Genomic DNA, 17,791 nt, shown 5'->3' on the forward strand with positions numbered 1-17,791 from the left:
GGATCAATTCTACTTCATCTGCTAATATAAAATTATTTTATAGCCTTGCACCACTTATGCAGAGGCTGGAGGTCTTATGGAGTGTGCTATGACTGAAGAATTCCAGGGTATTGTGTTTGGTTGCTTTGATTTTTATTTTGTTTTGTTTTGTTTTTTTTTCATTCTTTTACTTTAAGGCAACTTTCTAAACATTTCAAAACTGCACCTGAGTGAAGCTTCAAGTAACTTTCAGCTCAAAATGCAACACCTTAATGCAATCTGAAATCTTTTTGCTTAGAAACAGAAATTATTATTCTTTTAAGTAGTCTTAGGCAAAAAGGACATAGAAAACAAAAAATATTTATCTCCAAATTTTTCAAAAGGTTTATTTTTGTGTCAAAATACTTCCCTAAGTATTTTTCTATGCATTTTGTTGAAATGCAATTTCAGTGAAATCAGTGTGACTTGATACAGCAATTCAATTTCAAGAGAACTTAAGTTCTAAATGGAAAAACAATACAACACTGGAATAGTCAGGGTGAGACAAAGGGCCTGTAAGTTCATCATCATTTTAATACATTATTAGCATCTAACAGAATGTTTTTCTCCTAGCTTGCTGGAAAAATTAGGAATAGATTCTAACAAACAATTGCAGTTGAGAATGTAATGCTGAACTGCATTGATCTGTGAAGACTTGTTTATCATGTCATACATACCTGCCTGAGAGACCAGAAATAACAAAATTATTCTAGAGTAATTACTCTGTGTTAGCAAAAAGAAAATAGGTAAAAGTCTTGTATGAAGCGTTCAAGGTATCCATATTAAAATATATCTTCCCTTTGATTCTACAACCAATCGTCTAATGGTAATTTTTACTCACACCCATGCACACAAGGATGCACAAACATATGGATAAATTCTTAGCTGAAATGCATACTTTCTAAATATCATTGCACTAGATGCATGACTACCAAAATTGAACACCCAGCAAATAAGGAAGCAATGTTCAATGTTGCATCTCAGCATCATCATCAGGATTGGTTGCATTCCTCATCATCAGGAGAGGTTGAAATTATGCCTCTGATTTGAATCCTGTCTTATTTGAGACAGAGAGAGTATGAGCCATCATGAACTTCAACATGTTTACACTTTTTCCTGCATCTCCAAACTTCTGTATTTATCAAGGCAATTGAAGCTTATAGCTGCTATCAAGCATGTCAGGCTTTGAAAAAGTATCTGAAAAATCTACCTAATACCTTTACAACTAACGTTGTAACGTGTTCATTATTTTTTCTCCTACACATTTCAATTGTTTAGACACACTGAAAATTCATTTTCTAATCTCAAGAATATCTTTGTGTGACATAAGGAGATTCAGTTTCTTACACACTGTGTTTGGTCTGGACTTTCAAAGCTTTAAGAGATTTCACACTGCATTTACACATTGCACCCACCATACAGTTTGAAATTAACTTTTTTTTAAATTGGGATTATGCTTTGGGATTTTTTTTGTTTCACTGAACACAAGACAGGTATCATCTATCATGGATAGCAGGCATACTGCAGCTTATGTACAAGTGAAATGAACAACACACTAAATGCTAAAATAACATTCACAGCTTACGCTAAAAGACCTTCCAGGTGACTAAAGAAAGTGGTACGAATTAAAAAAAAAAAAAAAAAAAAAGTGGTTTTATAATCAATTAGAACTACTATCACAACCACTACTGAGCAATTAGTGCTGTAACTATTAAGAAGAGCTGAAGTCCAACCTGTGATTATAATCTTCATTCAGCAGATCCTCACTAGGATGTGGTGGGAGAGGTGGAGGAGTTTCGTTTTCACCATTGCCACGATCAGAAACTGGAAACTCTGAAACAAAATTTAGAAAGGGGTTAAATGACCTGCAGAAACAACTACATTACACCAGTTCACTGACTGATGACTGGAAGGCCTCAAGCAACGCTGAAGTAAATCACAAATTATTCAAATCCCTAAACTAACTAAACTAGAATTAAAATCACACCAAGCAGAAAATACACCCCTTGGGATTTTCCTGAAGAGCTGATTTTCAGATTTGCATATATATAATTAAAGGTAAATATAGGGAAACTTCGTGCTTATAGTAAAGTTGAGTGCAAAGCACTAATTGCTTTACTCCATTTTAGTGGAGTGCTCTACTCCATTTTTAACTTCTCCATAGCTGCATTCAAACTGATTTTAGGTTCATGATTTCAGTCCTTTTGATGGGGAGCCTTTATCACCCTTCGCGTACAGAAAATCACATTCTCAGCAAAGAGCTCAAAAAAAGAAAAATTTCTGTTATCCCATAGCAAGACAACAAAGAGGCATTTCTTAACTTCCTACCATTACCATTAACTCCTTCTTTACCTATACAAACAGCATCCAGCTAACACTAGAAAGCTACTTTTTACTAAGAGAAATATGAACCACTCAAACCATTTAGTGGTTTGCTAAGCAGTAACACTTAAAATACCTGCAACATTTAATAAGACTGCTGTGCTCACTGTTGGCCAGTTCATTACTGTCCTGCAAATTCACTTCTCAACCCAAAGGTATCATCTCAGAAAAAGTCCGTGCATTTTTCAATGTCGAATATGCCTTCAGCCCTCTGAAACTTAATAGGAAACATGGACACTTCCTTGGGTTTCAATGGCAGGTAAGCAGTCTAACAATATGACATGCCACACTTTAATGTGACCTGTTCTGTTGCATGGAAAGTTGGCAGTCTTCTTGTACAATCCTGTCTAAAAGCACTAACCTAACCTGAGAGAAAAAGGGAAAAAAAAATTGGGAAAAAATTCCAACAAAAAACTCCCCAAAAAACCAAACAAAAAACAACCTTGACAAACCTACACTATTAGCTCAAGAATCCTATAAAATTCCTATTGGCTGGGTAGCCTCCTAAAGATGAGAATAAGAAAAAATAGCTCAAACCCTGTATCTCAGGAAAAACGTGAGCATCATCAAAAGAATGGGAGGATAAGCAGATGAGGAGGAAAGTTTTAGTGAGACCTTAAAAAAATGATTGCCAGTCTGATGTAAAATACAGGTATGCTACCTTACATACACACGCAAGCTTCTTGCACTCTGATCTTCATTCTTCCAGGTTTGAATATAAGAACAGGAAATAAACGAGAAGTAAAAGGCAAGTTCTCACAGGAAAAAGAACTTAGAACAAAAGAGGAACTCATACTGTTCAACGTGATACCAAATGTAACTACTAAAAGGAAGGAGACTATGAAGTTCTGCAAAACTGTAAGAATTTCTGTGAGAAATGCAAGTGAAATTCCCAGTTAGAGACTGCAAAGTGATGCAGGTGGAAGTAGGGGAAAACTCCTGAGTCAAAGGGGGGCAGTCATTTACAAGTGCAAAAAAGTCCAAACACTCCAACTAGAACTCAAATAGTTAATGGTGTGCCTCATTTTTAAATAGTGTCTAAGGTTTCATTCTTCCTATCTGAAAAATGACGTAATATAATTCAGAAGCACACCGAAAAGGTAGCAAGGATAGTTGGACACAGGTATGAACACTCCTACAAGGACCATAGTTTAGGATTCTTTAGTTTAGAGAAAGAAGCAATAAAAGGAGATACAAGAGGAGTCTATGAAATTGTAGAAGCCATGCATAAGGTGAAAAGGAAGCTCTCACTGTCTCATGCACAGTAACAAGAAGGCAACAAGTTTAACTATCAAGTAGCACACCTAGGACAAACACAAAGTATTTTTCACAGAACTCACTGCCATGAAGACACTTTGGAAACAAAATTTTAAGGAAAGATTAAGACATGTACTAAAAGTTAGAGATGTATCCATGGTACAATGGTCCAGACAGAGTTAGTAAGTCCCTAAACCACTGATTATCAAAAGCAGGAAAGATACATCTAGAAAAAATTTAACCCCCTCCCCCCAAAAAAGAAAAAAAAAAAAAACACCCCAAAAAACAAAAAAACACACTGAAAAAAGAAAAAAACCCAACTTAAACCCCCCCCCAAACCCACACTCCCCCACCCCCCACCCAAACCCACAAAACCCCCGACAAATAAAAAAGAATAGAACTACACCACACTTATGCTGTGGTTGCAGACTCCTATAGCCATGGCAAGTGACTGTACATATCATGTAGTTATACTAACTTAGATTCACAGTAATTGGTACCTCATTTCACCAAGACAGTTTGATCATGGGTTACCACTAGTATTTTTCTTACAGTAACAAAAGGGTACACATAGAAAAACGTCAGACTTCCTCAGTGAATTGGAAATGATCACAAGGAATTACAGCTCCCAGTAAAATGGGAGCAGGAGCCAGAGCATGAGAGAATTTAACCTAAGGGGCAGTCACTGGCTCCATGTTGAAGACCTCAGGAAATGACCTTAACAGATCCAGACAAATCTAAGCACTGAACAAAATGTATTGAATTTTCAGGATATAAAACAGTCTAAGAGAGTAAAAAAGAGTAACTCAGGCAGAGTAAAAATTGAGTCTATCTATACGACATGTGCAGCATTTACAAGGAAAATCTAAATAATTAAAAATTTCACTTCTTAATTTTCTATCTTGATGTTACCATATATGTATGAAAACCGAGGTGCTTGTACAACCACAAGGATTCAGCAGTCTTTAGTAGTAGAGAAAATTTGATTATTTTACTACTTAACAGAGAGATGACAGCATTTTCCCTATAACTATTTATAATATAGGGTTATAAGAAATATATTGGAACCTCTAATGAAACACATTCCAGTAATCTTTCAACAACAAAAATGTAAAGCTTCTGGCACTAAAGTATCAATTCTCAAAGAGATTGTTCTAAAAAACACCATGCAACAGCTTGGCAGCAAAAGAAGTGAGGACCTGAAGGCAGCAAGTGTTATTCATGCAAAAATAGAATGAACACTGGCATTTCAACACTGGATCACTATCCCCTCCCCCTTTATTTAAATATCCACAGGCAAGACAAAATTTAGTGTTTTGGCTATAAGCACTTTTCCCCAGACATTAGTTTTTCTTGCTTATGTATAATAAAAAAGACTCTTAAAACAGACAGCAATATTAGCAGGCCAAGCTTCAGTGTATTTTTGCTGAGCTTTTTTGAGAATTTTATTGGTAGAAGCAGTGACTGGCACCGGAAATAACTTATTAGAAAACATTAATTAAGAAAGTGACATTTTATAAAAAATAATACAGCTCCTACATTAAATTCTTACATCAGATCCCTTATTATGTTAAAAATCTCTTCTATGTTTTATTATTCTTTGCAAAAATGTACCAACTGCACTTTACATTCAAGATGGGGATGGCACACTGAGAATGTGTAAGGATCTGCTCCTGCCTGGCACAAGAAGCTCACTAGGTCTGTGACTCATGTCCTTAAACAGACACACAAACTGAAGTTCATAGCTGAGCTAAAAGAGGGTTGTGCACAGGCAGTGGTTCACCCTTACAGATGCCTTGAAACAATGAGGACAAAACTTTATAAGAATCAATGCAAAAAAGAATTTAAACCAGTGATGGGAAGAAATAGGTGATAGGCTCATATGAAAAGCAGAATGAATATTAGCTCAACAATAATCAATACTATGGTTTCAAAATAAGAAAAACATTTCTGCAATGTGTGACACTAATGTAAGTCTGAATTGTCTTTCACCAAAAGGATTTCTTATCAGAGCCATCCCACAGCCCTCTTGCTGTAAGTGCCTGTGCAATTTTCCATTAAGATCACTGAAATTTTACTCATCAAATGCCAAATCTTCAACACAAATCGCAATAGAATGATATCTTGAGTAAGTGGTAGCAACACCTTTGTCATCTTTTGTCCACTGACTACAATTCCAATCATGGCTGCGAAGACCCAGCCACGACAAACCCTCCCTGTGCCAGCAGCACTCCAAAGCTTCCTTTTTCATGTCCAACACATTCTCTTCTGAGGCTCTTTTTTTTACTATAATGCCTTCTTACCATAATTCTTTAATTAAAAAGATGCCTATTAAAATCATTTTATGCTTGAGCTGAAAACTAGCCACCCTGATTTTTAGATTACAGTTGAAAAACCCTCATCTGAAAGTACAACTCCTCCACATACTTTGTTTTGAATTTAAGTGACAGGTTAGCAGTTGCCGTTCAACTGCATCAATGGCTTCAGAGCATTTGCTTTTATGGTTTTTAAGGAAGCATTTAAAGGTATTTGCTGCCTTCTGATATTTCTTTGCTAATGTCCAAGTCTACAGGTCAGATTAGCTCCAAGGACTGGACCCTTTTCTTACAGAATGACTGTAAACTACATACAAGAGAAATGTAAAGTAGATCTGAGCAAAAGGATATGATCTTTGAATATTTACAATGCTTCAGACTATACCTAATTCTTTGCCTGGAGTCACACTGTCAAAATATTGAAGTCAACACAAATAAGTTATCCCTAAATTCTGTGGGAGTTTCTCTTGAATTTTACACATAAGGGCTCTTTGGTTTTGATTAAAAGTACCCCACACAGTCATCTCAGCAGCCTATGAAATTACTTTTTTGTAGGCTACCCTGATTCCACAGTTGTCTAGGCAAGTGGGAAAAATCATGCATAATTCAACTACATCAAAGAAAATCTTTTTCCTACTGAAAGGTATTTAGCTATATGCTTGGCTTGAAGAACAAGAGCACACTTAAAAGGATAGGGGTCAAGACCATCTCAAATACTTAAACTTTTCAAATAACTAGTACCTTGCTGAGTCAGGAGCACACTGGAGAGATAGTACAGTTTGCCATCAGAAATGAAAAAAGACAGGAAAAGAAGTGGCCTTAAATGCTCTTACTTGTATGCCTCCATATGCTCGCACATGTAGGTTTTCTTTGCACAATTTACACAATTATCTAATTCTTTTTAATGAGTTCATTAATATAATTCCAGTTTGTAAATTAGGGGAATGTTTCTAACCTTTGAACAAATTTTACCTTAAAGTCTAAAATAAGCAAGTGCACTTTCCGAACATCATGTTTTAGTATAAGTTAATTAAGCTTGTGATAACCTAGGACATAATCTAAAAATTAAACGTAAAAATCATTGCGCTCATTAAAGATATATAGAAAATAAACATTTTGACAACATATATTTTGCACTCATCATTTGTTTTTTATCCAGCCTTACGTGTTGGGGCAGCGAGCTAGAAACTGTTACTTAAACTGGAATTTGTGCCAGGAATCTCATTCACAACTTCTGAGTCAGCTCTCCCACCCTCGCTGGATCTTCAAGCCTCAAAGTAACATAGTGTGCACTTACTCTAATTAACTGCTTTTGGTGGCTGTGGATTTCAGGAAACAAAACCACAAAGCACTCTCTTTCTCAGCACAGAGAAGGATATATAGAGACTACCTTTTATTCCTTCCTGAGGACTGCATGTTACAAATTGCTGGAGAATGGCATCATTGCGTCGGGAAGCAGCTGCGAAGTTATGACTCCTGTCAAAGGCTGATTTTTGAAAGACTCCCTGGTCTGAGCGTTCCTAAGGGAAAAACAGAAAACACACATTGCAACACAAAATTTACATATTCAACAACACAGAAGAGCAGCCATCACTGCAGACAGTGCACGGACACAGTGTGATATAATGTGTTCACTGTATATTGCCTCATCTCAAATGAGAAACTTGAGAGGGATCTTGAAAATTGCGATCTGGTTTTGCTGACCATGAAATAAGAACAACATCCAAGCAATAACAACCATTAAGAATGATGCACAAAAATGAAGATTTTTTTTTTTTATGACCCACAACTGGCTTCATTCAAATTCTCCATCTGGGAGGGCAGCTTGTGACATTGTCAACACAAGAACATGGGCAATGCCAATGGTATTTTTCTGCCAGCCAGCTGGTTCCCTTCTCCCCGAGACTGAGTGCATATGTTCTGATGATCACACACTAGAACAGTTTTGCAAGTAAGGAGTTACACCAAACTCCCAAACGCAGGTCTTCTGGCTAGCAGCTAAACAAACTCCTGTCACACCTCTAGTCAGCTTTTCTTTTGAGACATTTCCTACCCCCCCCCCGCCCCATACATGCCACAGTGCTTAATTTATTCTCCTGAGCAGTTGCTCAAAGGAAAAAAGTTGGGAAAAAAATAAAAATAAAAATCACAGTTTCTAAAACTGGGACAGACCCAGAAAGACATTTCTGTAGTCATTACCCAGGGAAAACCAAAAACCCACACAGGGGAAATATTATGGCTAGTTTTCAAAGCAACCTTTGTATTTTCTGTGATTTTGTATCTGTTTTTCTGAAGCAGGATCCAACTGGCTTCTATTTTTAAACTGCATTTTCATTATGTCAGCAAATGTTATACTAAATATACATTTTTTTTAAAATTCCATAGTCACATCTACAGAAGAAATGCATGTATCTAACCCATGTAATTTATTTTTAAAATGATGCAAGAAATTTGATGCATTGGCAAGCGTTTGCCTGCAAACCAAGACATAAGGAAGGACAGCATGTTACACCTCCTTGCAACCTGTTTTTCAAGCTTAATAACAAAAATAAAATAATGTAACTTAATAAAAATCAAATCATAATAAAATAGTGGTAGAAGAAAATGAAAATAAGCATAATAAAATAGAAAAACTGCACCTCAGAACACAAATCAGTGCTGAGATGCTCATGGTGACAATATGGTTACAAATCTAAGCTTAGTGGACAGACGGCACGTGTAACATTCTCTTCTCCTTAGTGCAGAATCAGCCATTTGAAAAGGTTATTTTCAACCTCCATACAGAAACACACCAACATCACACAGGCACTGACAATTGTGTTTCCTCTTGAAACTGGAGTCTTGGTTTACATAAGCTTCCTCAGGCTGTAAAGTCCACATTTACTGCTTTTTCAAACTATCCATTGGAGACACAGTGGGATAAGAAGCCTTGAATTAACAGCAACAAGAAATCTGCTTTTCCAGCTCTTTGATAAATGACACAATCAATATCCCAACAGCTGATCAGGAACCAACCTAATTCAAGTATTCAGCTTATAAAACATAGCTGTCATGGAAGCCCTCCATTAGTGTCCTGCCCAATAAAAACAATAATGCATTTCTAAACATATTCTCCTTCTGCCAAGCTGAGATGCAGTGCTTGGGTAGCTGCTTTGGGGAACGGAAAGAATGGGCACCAACCCATTTCTGCTATGGTCTCCAGACTCAAATGGAATTACAATTGAACGAAAAGACTACCCTATAAAAATTAATTCCTGTCTAAAATGAATTTGATTCAATCAAGACCTCATTATGCATTCTTCATAAGGCATGAGTCAAGATTATTTACCTCCTTCATACATCTGGATAATATTGAAAACTATACACTTAACTATAAAAAGCAGCCCCATGCTTTTACCAGGTCAATCTGATGTTTGATTGGAAACTATTTAAAAAGAAGTAGCTTTAGTTATAAAGAAAACTTGCAGAACTGAACTTTCTTTGAAGGTGAGCTATCTTTCTTATATTCCAAAAAGTGACCAATAAATAACAACTTCATAATTCTTCCTTACAACGGGATGCTGTCACACATAAAAGGAAAGCAAAAATGTGTTTTCCTCTAACATATTCCAGAAGTGCTAATGGGCACTTTTCATATTTTCCTGGCACAATTGACATAATGAGGCTTTTCCAAAGTGTCCTCCCAACAAAGTAAGAGCATAATATTTGGGAAATTATATATTTCTAAATCCATTTCTCAATCAATAAATGATGGTAGTAAATTACATAGAAAATTATCAGAAAATATTTAAGAGTCAATTAAATTACAAGACACCTGCATCCCCTTCCTCTCTCTGGAATTTTATGCAAATACACGCACAAACATGATTGTTTGTAACATTTTAAAATGTTCCAGTGATGCTCATTAAATAAGAAGTTTGAAATGTCTTGGAATTCTATGATGAGATTTATTACAACCTTTTACATCCCAAATCCACTTGTACATACTTGCATTTTAAAGAACTCTATGGATATTTAAAACTGCTTAAAATATTTGCTCAAGGGTTAAAATTAAAACTGGGGTGAGTAGAAAAGGCAGTCAGTATACATGTTTATTATCTATGTAAAGATGAAAAAGAGTGCCCATATGTGTGTGCATGAATAAATGAAAGAGGGAGCAAGGGAGATCATCAAACCAATCTTTTTCAAAATAAGAAGTGACTGGCAAACATCCATTTATATGATGTCTAGAAAACATAATAGTTAAAAATGTCTTTCTTTTCTTACTTTGTTACCTTAAATAGATTTTATGTTAATCAACTCAGAAACCCATCTTGAAGGAATCTTCATTTGACCAGGAAAAGTAAAATAATTAACTCCTTGAAGGTTAAAAAAAAAATCTAATAAAAAGGCAAGACAAGTCCAGAAAAACATACTCAAAAAAAAAAAATACATTAAGTACTAATGAAAAAGAAAAGCAAGAGTAAAGTAAAATCCTAGTCACTCTAAGATACTCAGGTGTCTGATAATAACAACAAATGAAATCAGAATAATTTAAATTGCCTGTATCCCAGCAATTGCCTTAAGGAGGTAGCAGATAGTCAAAACTACATCAATATATTAATCCTAAATGAACTTTTTTTGAAATCATATTTTCTTTTGCTCTAATACTTGTTGGATCAAAATAAGAAGCAACTTTTAGCCTAGTCTCAACAAGACCAGGACCTACTAACTAGAAACATTTTGTGACTCCCCTCTCCAGGAGAGAATTAATTCTGCCAGGAGAAGATCTCTGTGACCATGACTTCAGCCATCATCTATTACATGCATAACCACAGGGACTGGAAAGGCATTGATCTAATAGAGCATTTACTGCCTCACCTCTGTGTGCAGCTCCAGCCTGCGGAGCACAACCAGCTGGATCCTGCCCCGAATGTTGCCCTCCATGGACATGGAGCGCCGGAGGGTTTCCATGGCCTCGTGGTTAGACTTGCCCAGGAGCGACTCCCCGTTCACTGCCACCAGCTGGTCGTTGACTCGCAAGCGACCATCCTGCAAGCAAAAAACAAAGACAAAAAAATCCCCAAGAATTACTAAGCAGAGGTGCTATATATGGGAAAGCATGATGCAGACAATCAGACATTGCTCCTATAACTCAATAAATAAAAGACTGGACAGTTCCCGCAAATAACTTTGTGTCCAGTAATTGGCAATTTTCTCCTCCTATTTATTAAATTTTTGGAAAGAGTTCATAGTGTAAATACAAACATAGACATTCATGCACAGATCGCTGTTTTTCTTGCATTTGCAGTTTATTTGTATCAGTGCAAAAAATTATTTATTTTTTAAAAACTGAAACTAAATACGGAAAACCAAAATAATACAAACCACAAAAAAACCCACCCACTCACCCCATTACCAAAAAAAGGGAAATAAGCTTTCATTTTTAGTTTAAAGGGCCCACACTATTACTACTAGTATCCACACTGCAACCACAAAGGAGTAGTACAACCTGTTTTTCACGCTTTATTACCTGCTATGAAGATCTGGTAAGGAATAGCTCCAAAATTTTTGTCTTACAATCTTATTGGTGTGTAACTTGTCACAATTCTCATGCCATCACATGGGCCAGTGTCCTCAGTACAGAATGGTCACTAAAACTTAAGCATCCTTACTAATTAACACTGTCCCTATTTTACAACATCCAAAACTGCTGCCAATAACAAAATTCAGGTTAAGCCATATGAAGCAACCTATGCTTTGAAAAAGTAATTCAGCTTCATTTGCCAAGGTTAACTTACATTTGTAGGTGTAATAAAATTGTGGGCACTACTATTTTGAGATTTAGGAGTCCTGTTGCTGTTGTCATTATGATCTGAGATTTGTTTCTTTTCATAGAAGAATGTGTCATGGACTTTTCTCTCTTTAACAAGAAAATAAGGTCTATTTAATTGAGATACAAGAATTTTTTTTAAAGCTTGTGAAGTTCACAATTATCAGGCTGGCATCAGACCTCAAACAAGGAGGAGAAGGACTAAGAAACCAAAGACATCTGATAGAAGGCAATGAAGAAACAATAAAAGGGAAGATCTTGCACAGAAATACAGTGCTTGGTTAAGATGAGTCTGATTCATTCATAGACTCAACACAAACTCTTCATAAGGCACTCATCTGAACTGTTTACATATTTCATGCATCTGAGCAATACAAAATTATACATACTATCTAATTTCTATTTTTTTCTGTAACTAAGATGTTCAGCTATTGCTGCCAAGTCTAAGTCATTTTTGAGTGAGTTACAGTAGCTGTGACACACCCAGCTTTATTAAGTGTTATTTTTTTTGGAACTGCCTATCATCATTATTACAGCAGGGTACAGCTAACCACAAAGCTGAAGAAAAAACAGTATATAAAAAAATCCAAAATAGACTGGGATGGACAAGAAGATGGAAAGAAATACTTAGTCACTCAGAGAAGGAAAATGAAGAGAAATAAATTTTTTCTTGGGAGGGTATGGGAATGGAGGAGAGAAAACAGAGACCATTTGGAAGAGACGCTAAACCTCTCCCACCTCTCTGCTGAATATTTTATGCCAACTTAGATGCACATACAGTCAAAGTCAGTAAGTTAACCCCACCCTTTCTCTACCTACAAATGATGCCATCACAAGAGCTTAAGTTTAGGGAGACAAGAGTTAACACTGCTGAACAGAAAATTTTATTATTTCCACATGTGGTAATCCCTCTGTGTTCAATCAAAATTTGCTGAAATGAATGGAGCTATTCAGAGCAACAGGAGTTTAAGGGGAAAAAAATTAATATTTTGTAAGTTTCTGTAAGATCCTGAAAATTTTACAGGTCCTCATGTTCTCCCCCTATGGTCCTACAGTTTCTTGGATTACTGTTTCTCCTTCCTGGAAAAAAAAAACCCACCATGTATAAATATCTGTTAAAGTTTTTTTCTAAAGTATACACAAATACAATGCCAAATGTATCTTATCATGACTACATCTGTTAAGTATGCAACTATCCTGAATACAGCATGCATTTTTAAATTAATCACTGAGCCTCACATGGCTCTGTATTGGCCCAACTTTTAATTTTCCTTGTAGTATTTTTGTATGACACTTTATATTTATTTATACTATAATTACAGTACTTCCTAAAGGGCTTCTTCTGATGCTTCCTCCCTTCTTCCCACTCTGTTATGTGCAGCATTTAAATGAAAAATTCAACTTGAATTCAACACTTCAATTGTGATCGAAGAAAAAAGATGTGCATCATTCATAACTGTTGATCAACCACATTTGCTAAGTCACCTGTACAAGACAGGCTGTAAGACAGTTGAATGCTGTTTTCACACAACAGGCAGAAATTACTTCACAGAAAAACCTTTTGCCTTTTTAGAGACCATAAAAAAAAAAAATCTTGACGTCTAAACAGTTTCCAAACACAGATTTTCACATCCCTTGTGTTATGGCCTGGTTTGGAAGCCTGAACTGCAAGAAAATCTGCTTGGCTCAAAACAAGCTAAATGTTGTTTTAACACGTTTCTTCTTTCATCTCTGAGAGGTAGGTTTCTTTGTGGCTTTTGAGTAGGAAAACAACATTTGGCATTTCAGCAGAACAGTTTTCAAATGCCATCTCTGGAACTGCGAGTGAGCTATTCTAATAGAGGCTGATGTTATTCTACCCTCACTTATTCAAAAAATGCTGGGTTTTTTATGGTGACTCACACCAAGGGGCAGAATCTACCACCACATGGCTGCCACATTCTTCACAGTCATTCACAAGACTCCCATTTTTTACAGTAGAGCAGGAAGATATAATGCCATGATCTTCAAGGACTTACATTTTTAATCAAGGCACAATAAGTCATTTCCCTTATCACACCAATGACATTTCTGCCAGAAATGCCCTAATGGCAGTTATTGGAATTATCCAATCTCCCCATCCACTGCACACAACGAGCAGTGTTTATTGCAACGGCACGCAGAAGGACCAAGGATGTTTGAGCTACATCTTGTTTGATTTGGAAAAATGCACACAGAAAGTATTACATGACTAATTGTAATGGCTCTGTTTCATTCTGCTGCAGTGGATTGCAAGTAGATCATCCTCAGCAATGCATTCTAAGTGAAAAGCCAAGATACCTTGAGGTGAACAAGGTTGAAATCCCTAAAGTTAGGGGGAATGACGATGCATTTAAACTCAGTCAAATGTTAATGCTCTCCATACGAAAGGCTCTGCATAAGTACAAATATCAAGTATTCCAGTAACTTCTTTATCTTAGGGGTGTTAAAAAAATAGTACTTCAAAATTAAAAAATTACAAAAGAAGGTTAAGAAGGGACATAACGGTTCAATCAGCAAAAGCAACTGGTTTTATTCCTGCAGGATACAGTGTTAGAATACACTGGAAATTTTAAGGCATTTTTTACTTTGATTTTGTAGGAAGAGCATTAAAGAGGACTAGGTCTTACAGTAGCATATACAATGCTACATTCGTTGACATTTTCTAAAATCTTTATCTAGGACAAAAGAAAAATCATAAAAGATAGAATTAAATAGTGAAGTTTTCCATTATGGTTTTAAAAATACCCCTTACTGCATTTTGCAATGCCACTGGAGTTAATGTCTTAATATATCAAAACACTTAAAAATATTAGGCCTCTCTTAAGACCTCGGTTCAAGCCCATAACAAGTAATGATAACCAAAAGAGATGGTCTGCATCTCAGTCTACTCTTCATTCTAAAAAAGACATGGGTAAAATAAATTTAATGTCTCAAAACCTTTATACAGCATTGTAAGGGTTGAGCATTTACTTTATCAGTGAAACAAATGTGTTGAAATTCCATGTATTACATTTCTTCTTCTGAGGACAAGCAGTGACTGTACAGACAAGGGGATAAAGTTTCCATTTATATTAGCATGATATACCAATACCAAAAAAAATTTAAATTCTAAATGCAGAAGTGAGAAATAGTGAAAGAATTCTCATGTCAGTGAGCATTAAGATTTCTTCCTGTGACAGTTTCCCAAGAAAACACTGCACACTGAAAAGCAAATGCACATGTCTTAATCCATAATAATCCATTTCAGAGAATACCAATGAATAGCATGGGAAAATGCTCTGGACAACTACCAGCTGGAAAGAAAGGCTTTTTATTTCAAAACTTGCTCCAAGAAGAGATTTAAAATAAGGACAGTAGGACATCTTTAAATATTTATGTACAAATATGTGCATACTTTTTAACTTGATACAAGAAATTTTAGTAGTTGTTAATACCCACTGATTAGGTTGTGCTCTATATAAAGGTCATTAGACAGAAGGAAGACAGCTATTCTCCATGCCTTGCACAACAGCAGACTGTGAGACTCTTAAAACATTGCCAAAATGACTGCATTCTTTGAGCACTTGCACACAGGACAGAGTCTCTGAACAGTTCTGGTTGAAGCCAGAGCCTCAGCTACTGTCTCATTTGCTCTGGAGTCCACATTCAGATCTATTACCACAACACAGGTCTAATTGCTGGAAGGGTTATAATGAGGCAGAATGGAGAACAGGTCACAGGACTACAGGCCATCACAAGACAAAATAATCTCCCAGTCCTGGTGATGAACTGTGCCTGTTCACTCAGGGGTGAGCACAGAAGTCCTGCTTTAGTAGTCTGCAGCCATCTCAAACCAAAATTAACTGCTCTGGAGTGAGTTGCTGTGAGGGAACAGAAAGTAGCAAACATACAGAGCTAGAAAAGGTTGTCTTACGGGTCTGTGATGTGACAAGTCAGGCAGCCAGCCCATTAATATGGAATATGGCTCCACAGCTTGGCTATTCAAAACAAAGAGTTTATCCATAGCAATGCACTGTCACTGCAACTGCTGTGGACACAGAGCTGGGAAAACAAAGAGGGCAACCTCATTTCCACAGTAAAACAAGTCATACTCAGCAGTAGATAAGCACATGAATTTAGTTTATCCAGCTCTGATTTGGCCAAATGTGTATTAACTCAGTTCAGGTGTAATCCAATCAGATGAAGATCTAACCTTTGAAATAACTGTGAGACTGGGACAGGTGAATAACAGAAGCAGGGAAATATTAAACAATCTCAAGAAAACCTAAAACCTTGATCATTGCTATTTACTAGCTGCTGTAAATAGATGATCATTGAAGTTTTAATGCTGTGAATTGTCTTACTCAGCAGGCTCATGTCAGTAGAGCAATTTACATAATGCTGAATTAAAAGGTATTTTTACAGAAGAGAGAACTGCAAGGAATTGCCAACATAAAAGACAAAAATTACATTATGGTTCTACAGGTGTTAAACATACTAGCTCTGAAAGATTAAGTAATTTGTTTCCAATTCAGAGAAGTTACCTTTTCCAAGTTTTATTCGGGGAAAAAAATGCAGTCAACAGACTGCCTATAGATTAGACAATAACTCAAATACTTTTTAATAATAAAATATACAACAGTCTTTGTACAGTGCTTAGAAGGAACAGAACAAGTCATAATACTGTCATTTACCAATTTAATATTACCTATTCAATCCACCTCAGGAACAACTGATAACTTCTACACAACTGAAGTCAAGCTCAGCCAAGACACATTTTTAATACAGTGATAAAAATATTATGAATAAAAAAGAAGAAAATTATGAGGCACAGTGTAGATATCAACTTTTCTGTCACTGAGCCAAACTTTTCCTGTAGGCTGTGGGGAGGCTAGAAGGCAGTCTTGACTCATACCTACCCATCTTTATCTTTCTTCCCCTTCCCCATTTCCTGCAGCCTCCAAATGTTCCCTAAGGTTTGCACCAATTCACTTCCACTTTGGCAAACTTTGTTGCTTTACACACAACCCCAGAAACCATGGGACAAAATGTCAGATTTGTAGTTCACCCAAAGGAATGAGTGACAAAGGCATTCATGCCTAGAATGCTTCTCAAGTGAGATTCAGCACTCAACATAGAAATGGCAGAATTCTAACATATTCACCTCCTGATGTGCTTCTTCCCTACCTTAAAAGCAGCACCTCCATGAATAACTGATTTGATGAAAATCCCAAGATCGGCTCCTGTCTCCCGAGATTTGTTGCCTTTTAAGCTCACACCAAGTCCAGCAGAGCCAGAGTCATTCAGAGGAATCTCAAAGGTCAGCTGCTCTGTGGTTTCTGGAGAAAAGACACTGCAGTTTGGCTCTCCTTTCTGTTGGAGAAAACAAGGATGAAAACAGAGGTGAAAAGTCAGCATGAGTGGTATCCACAGATTTGTACAATAATAAATAGTCCCCTTTTCCAGAAAGTAGCTTGAAGAAACAGTCTTATAATCAACAGTGCATTCATTTAGCTGACATTTTGTCACAAGATCTAGCTTAGAATGTTATTCTTAATGATACCTGGGAATATGCTTAAATAGAAGGTAAAATAGCTTAGTTCCACATGATATAAAACTCATGTTGCAGCAGAATGTAGAAAAGACATTTATACACGGCTGCATTAAAAATGTAAGCCATAAAACTCTCAACATCTTTACATGCAGCTCACAAACTATAATGATAGTTGTACTGTTAAATCCCATTCCCCTTTGAAAATTGAGTTTCATCCTTAAAAAATTATCCTTCCCTTAAACCTGTCTGCAGAGGAAAGCTGGTGTAACAAAAGCAAAGGTGAAAATTGAAAGCACAGTAACTTATTCTGCACTAACTCCCTTAGTACATACTTTTATTCCATAGAGGTTTGACTGTTCCTTTTTCTTTCTGGTATAGGTTAATCCCAAGACTTTCTCTAGATTAGAGAGCTGTTTACAAGACTGTCAAGTCAAGCACACACAGCCACAGAAG

At 36.3% G+C, this 17,791-nt stretch overlaps 1 protein-coding gene across 2 annotated transcripts in view; it reads right to left on the reverse strand.

The window, feature by feature from the left end:
- The window catches only part of PARD3B (par-3 family cell polarity regulator beta), a gene marked incomplete at its 5' end in the record, with an annotated part of 392,787 nt that overhangs the window by 177,468 nt on the left and 197,528 nt on the right, over positions 1-17,791 (reverse strand). For both annotated transcript variants that reach the window (XM_083864789.1, XM_083864788.1), the window contains 4 exons: positions 1,752-1,851; positions 7,363-7,492; positions 10,833-11,003; positions 16,972-17,157. In XM_083864789.1, coding sequence (XP_083720915.1) covers positions 1,752-1,851; positions 7,363-7,492; positions 10,833-11,003; positions 16,972-17,157 — 587 coding nt within the window. The remainder of the gene's footprint in view (positions 1-1,751; positions 1,852-7,362; positions 7,493-10,832; positions 11,004-16,971; positions 17,158-17,791) is intronic.

Source organism: Zosterops lateralis (genome assembly GCF_965231275.1).
Source record: "Zosterops lateralis genome assembly, chromosome: 7".
NCBI classification, from domain to species: Eukaryota; Metazoa; Chordata; class Aves; order Passeriformes; family Zosteropidae; genus Zosterops; species Zosterops lateralis.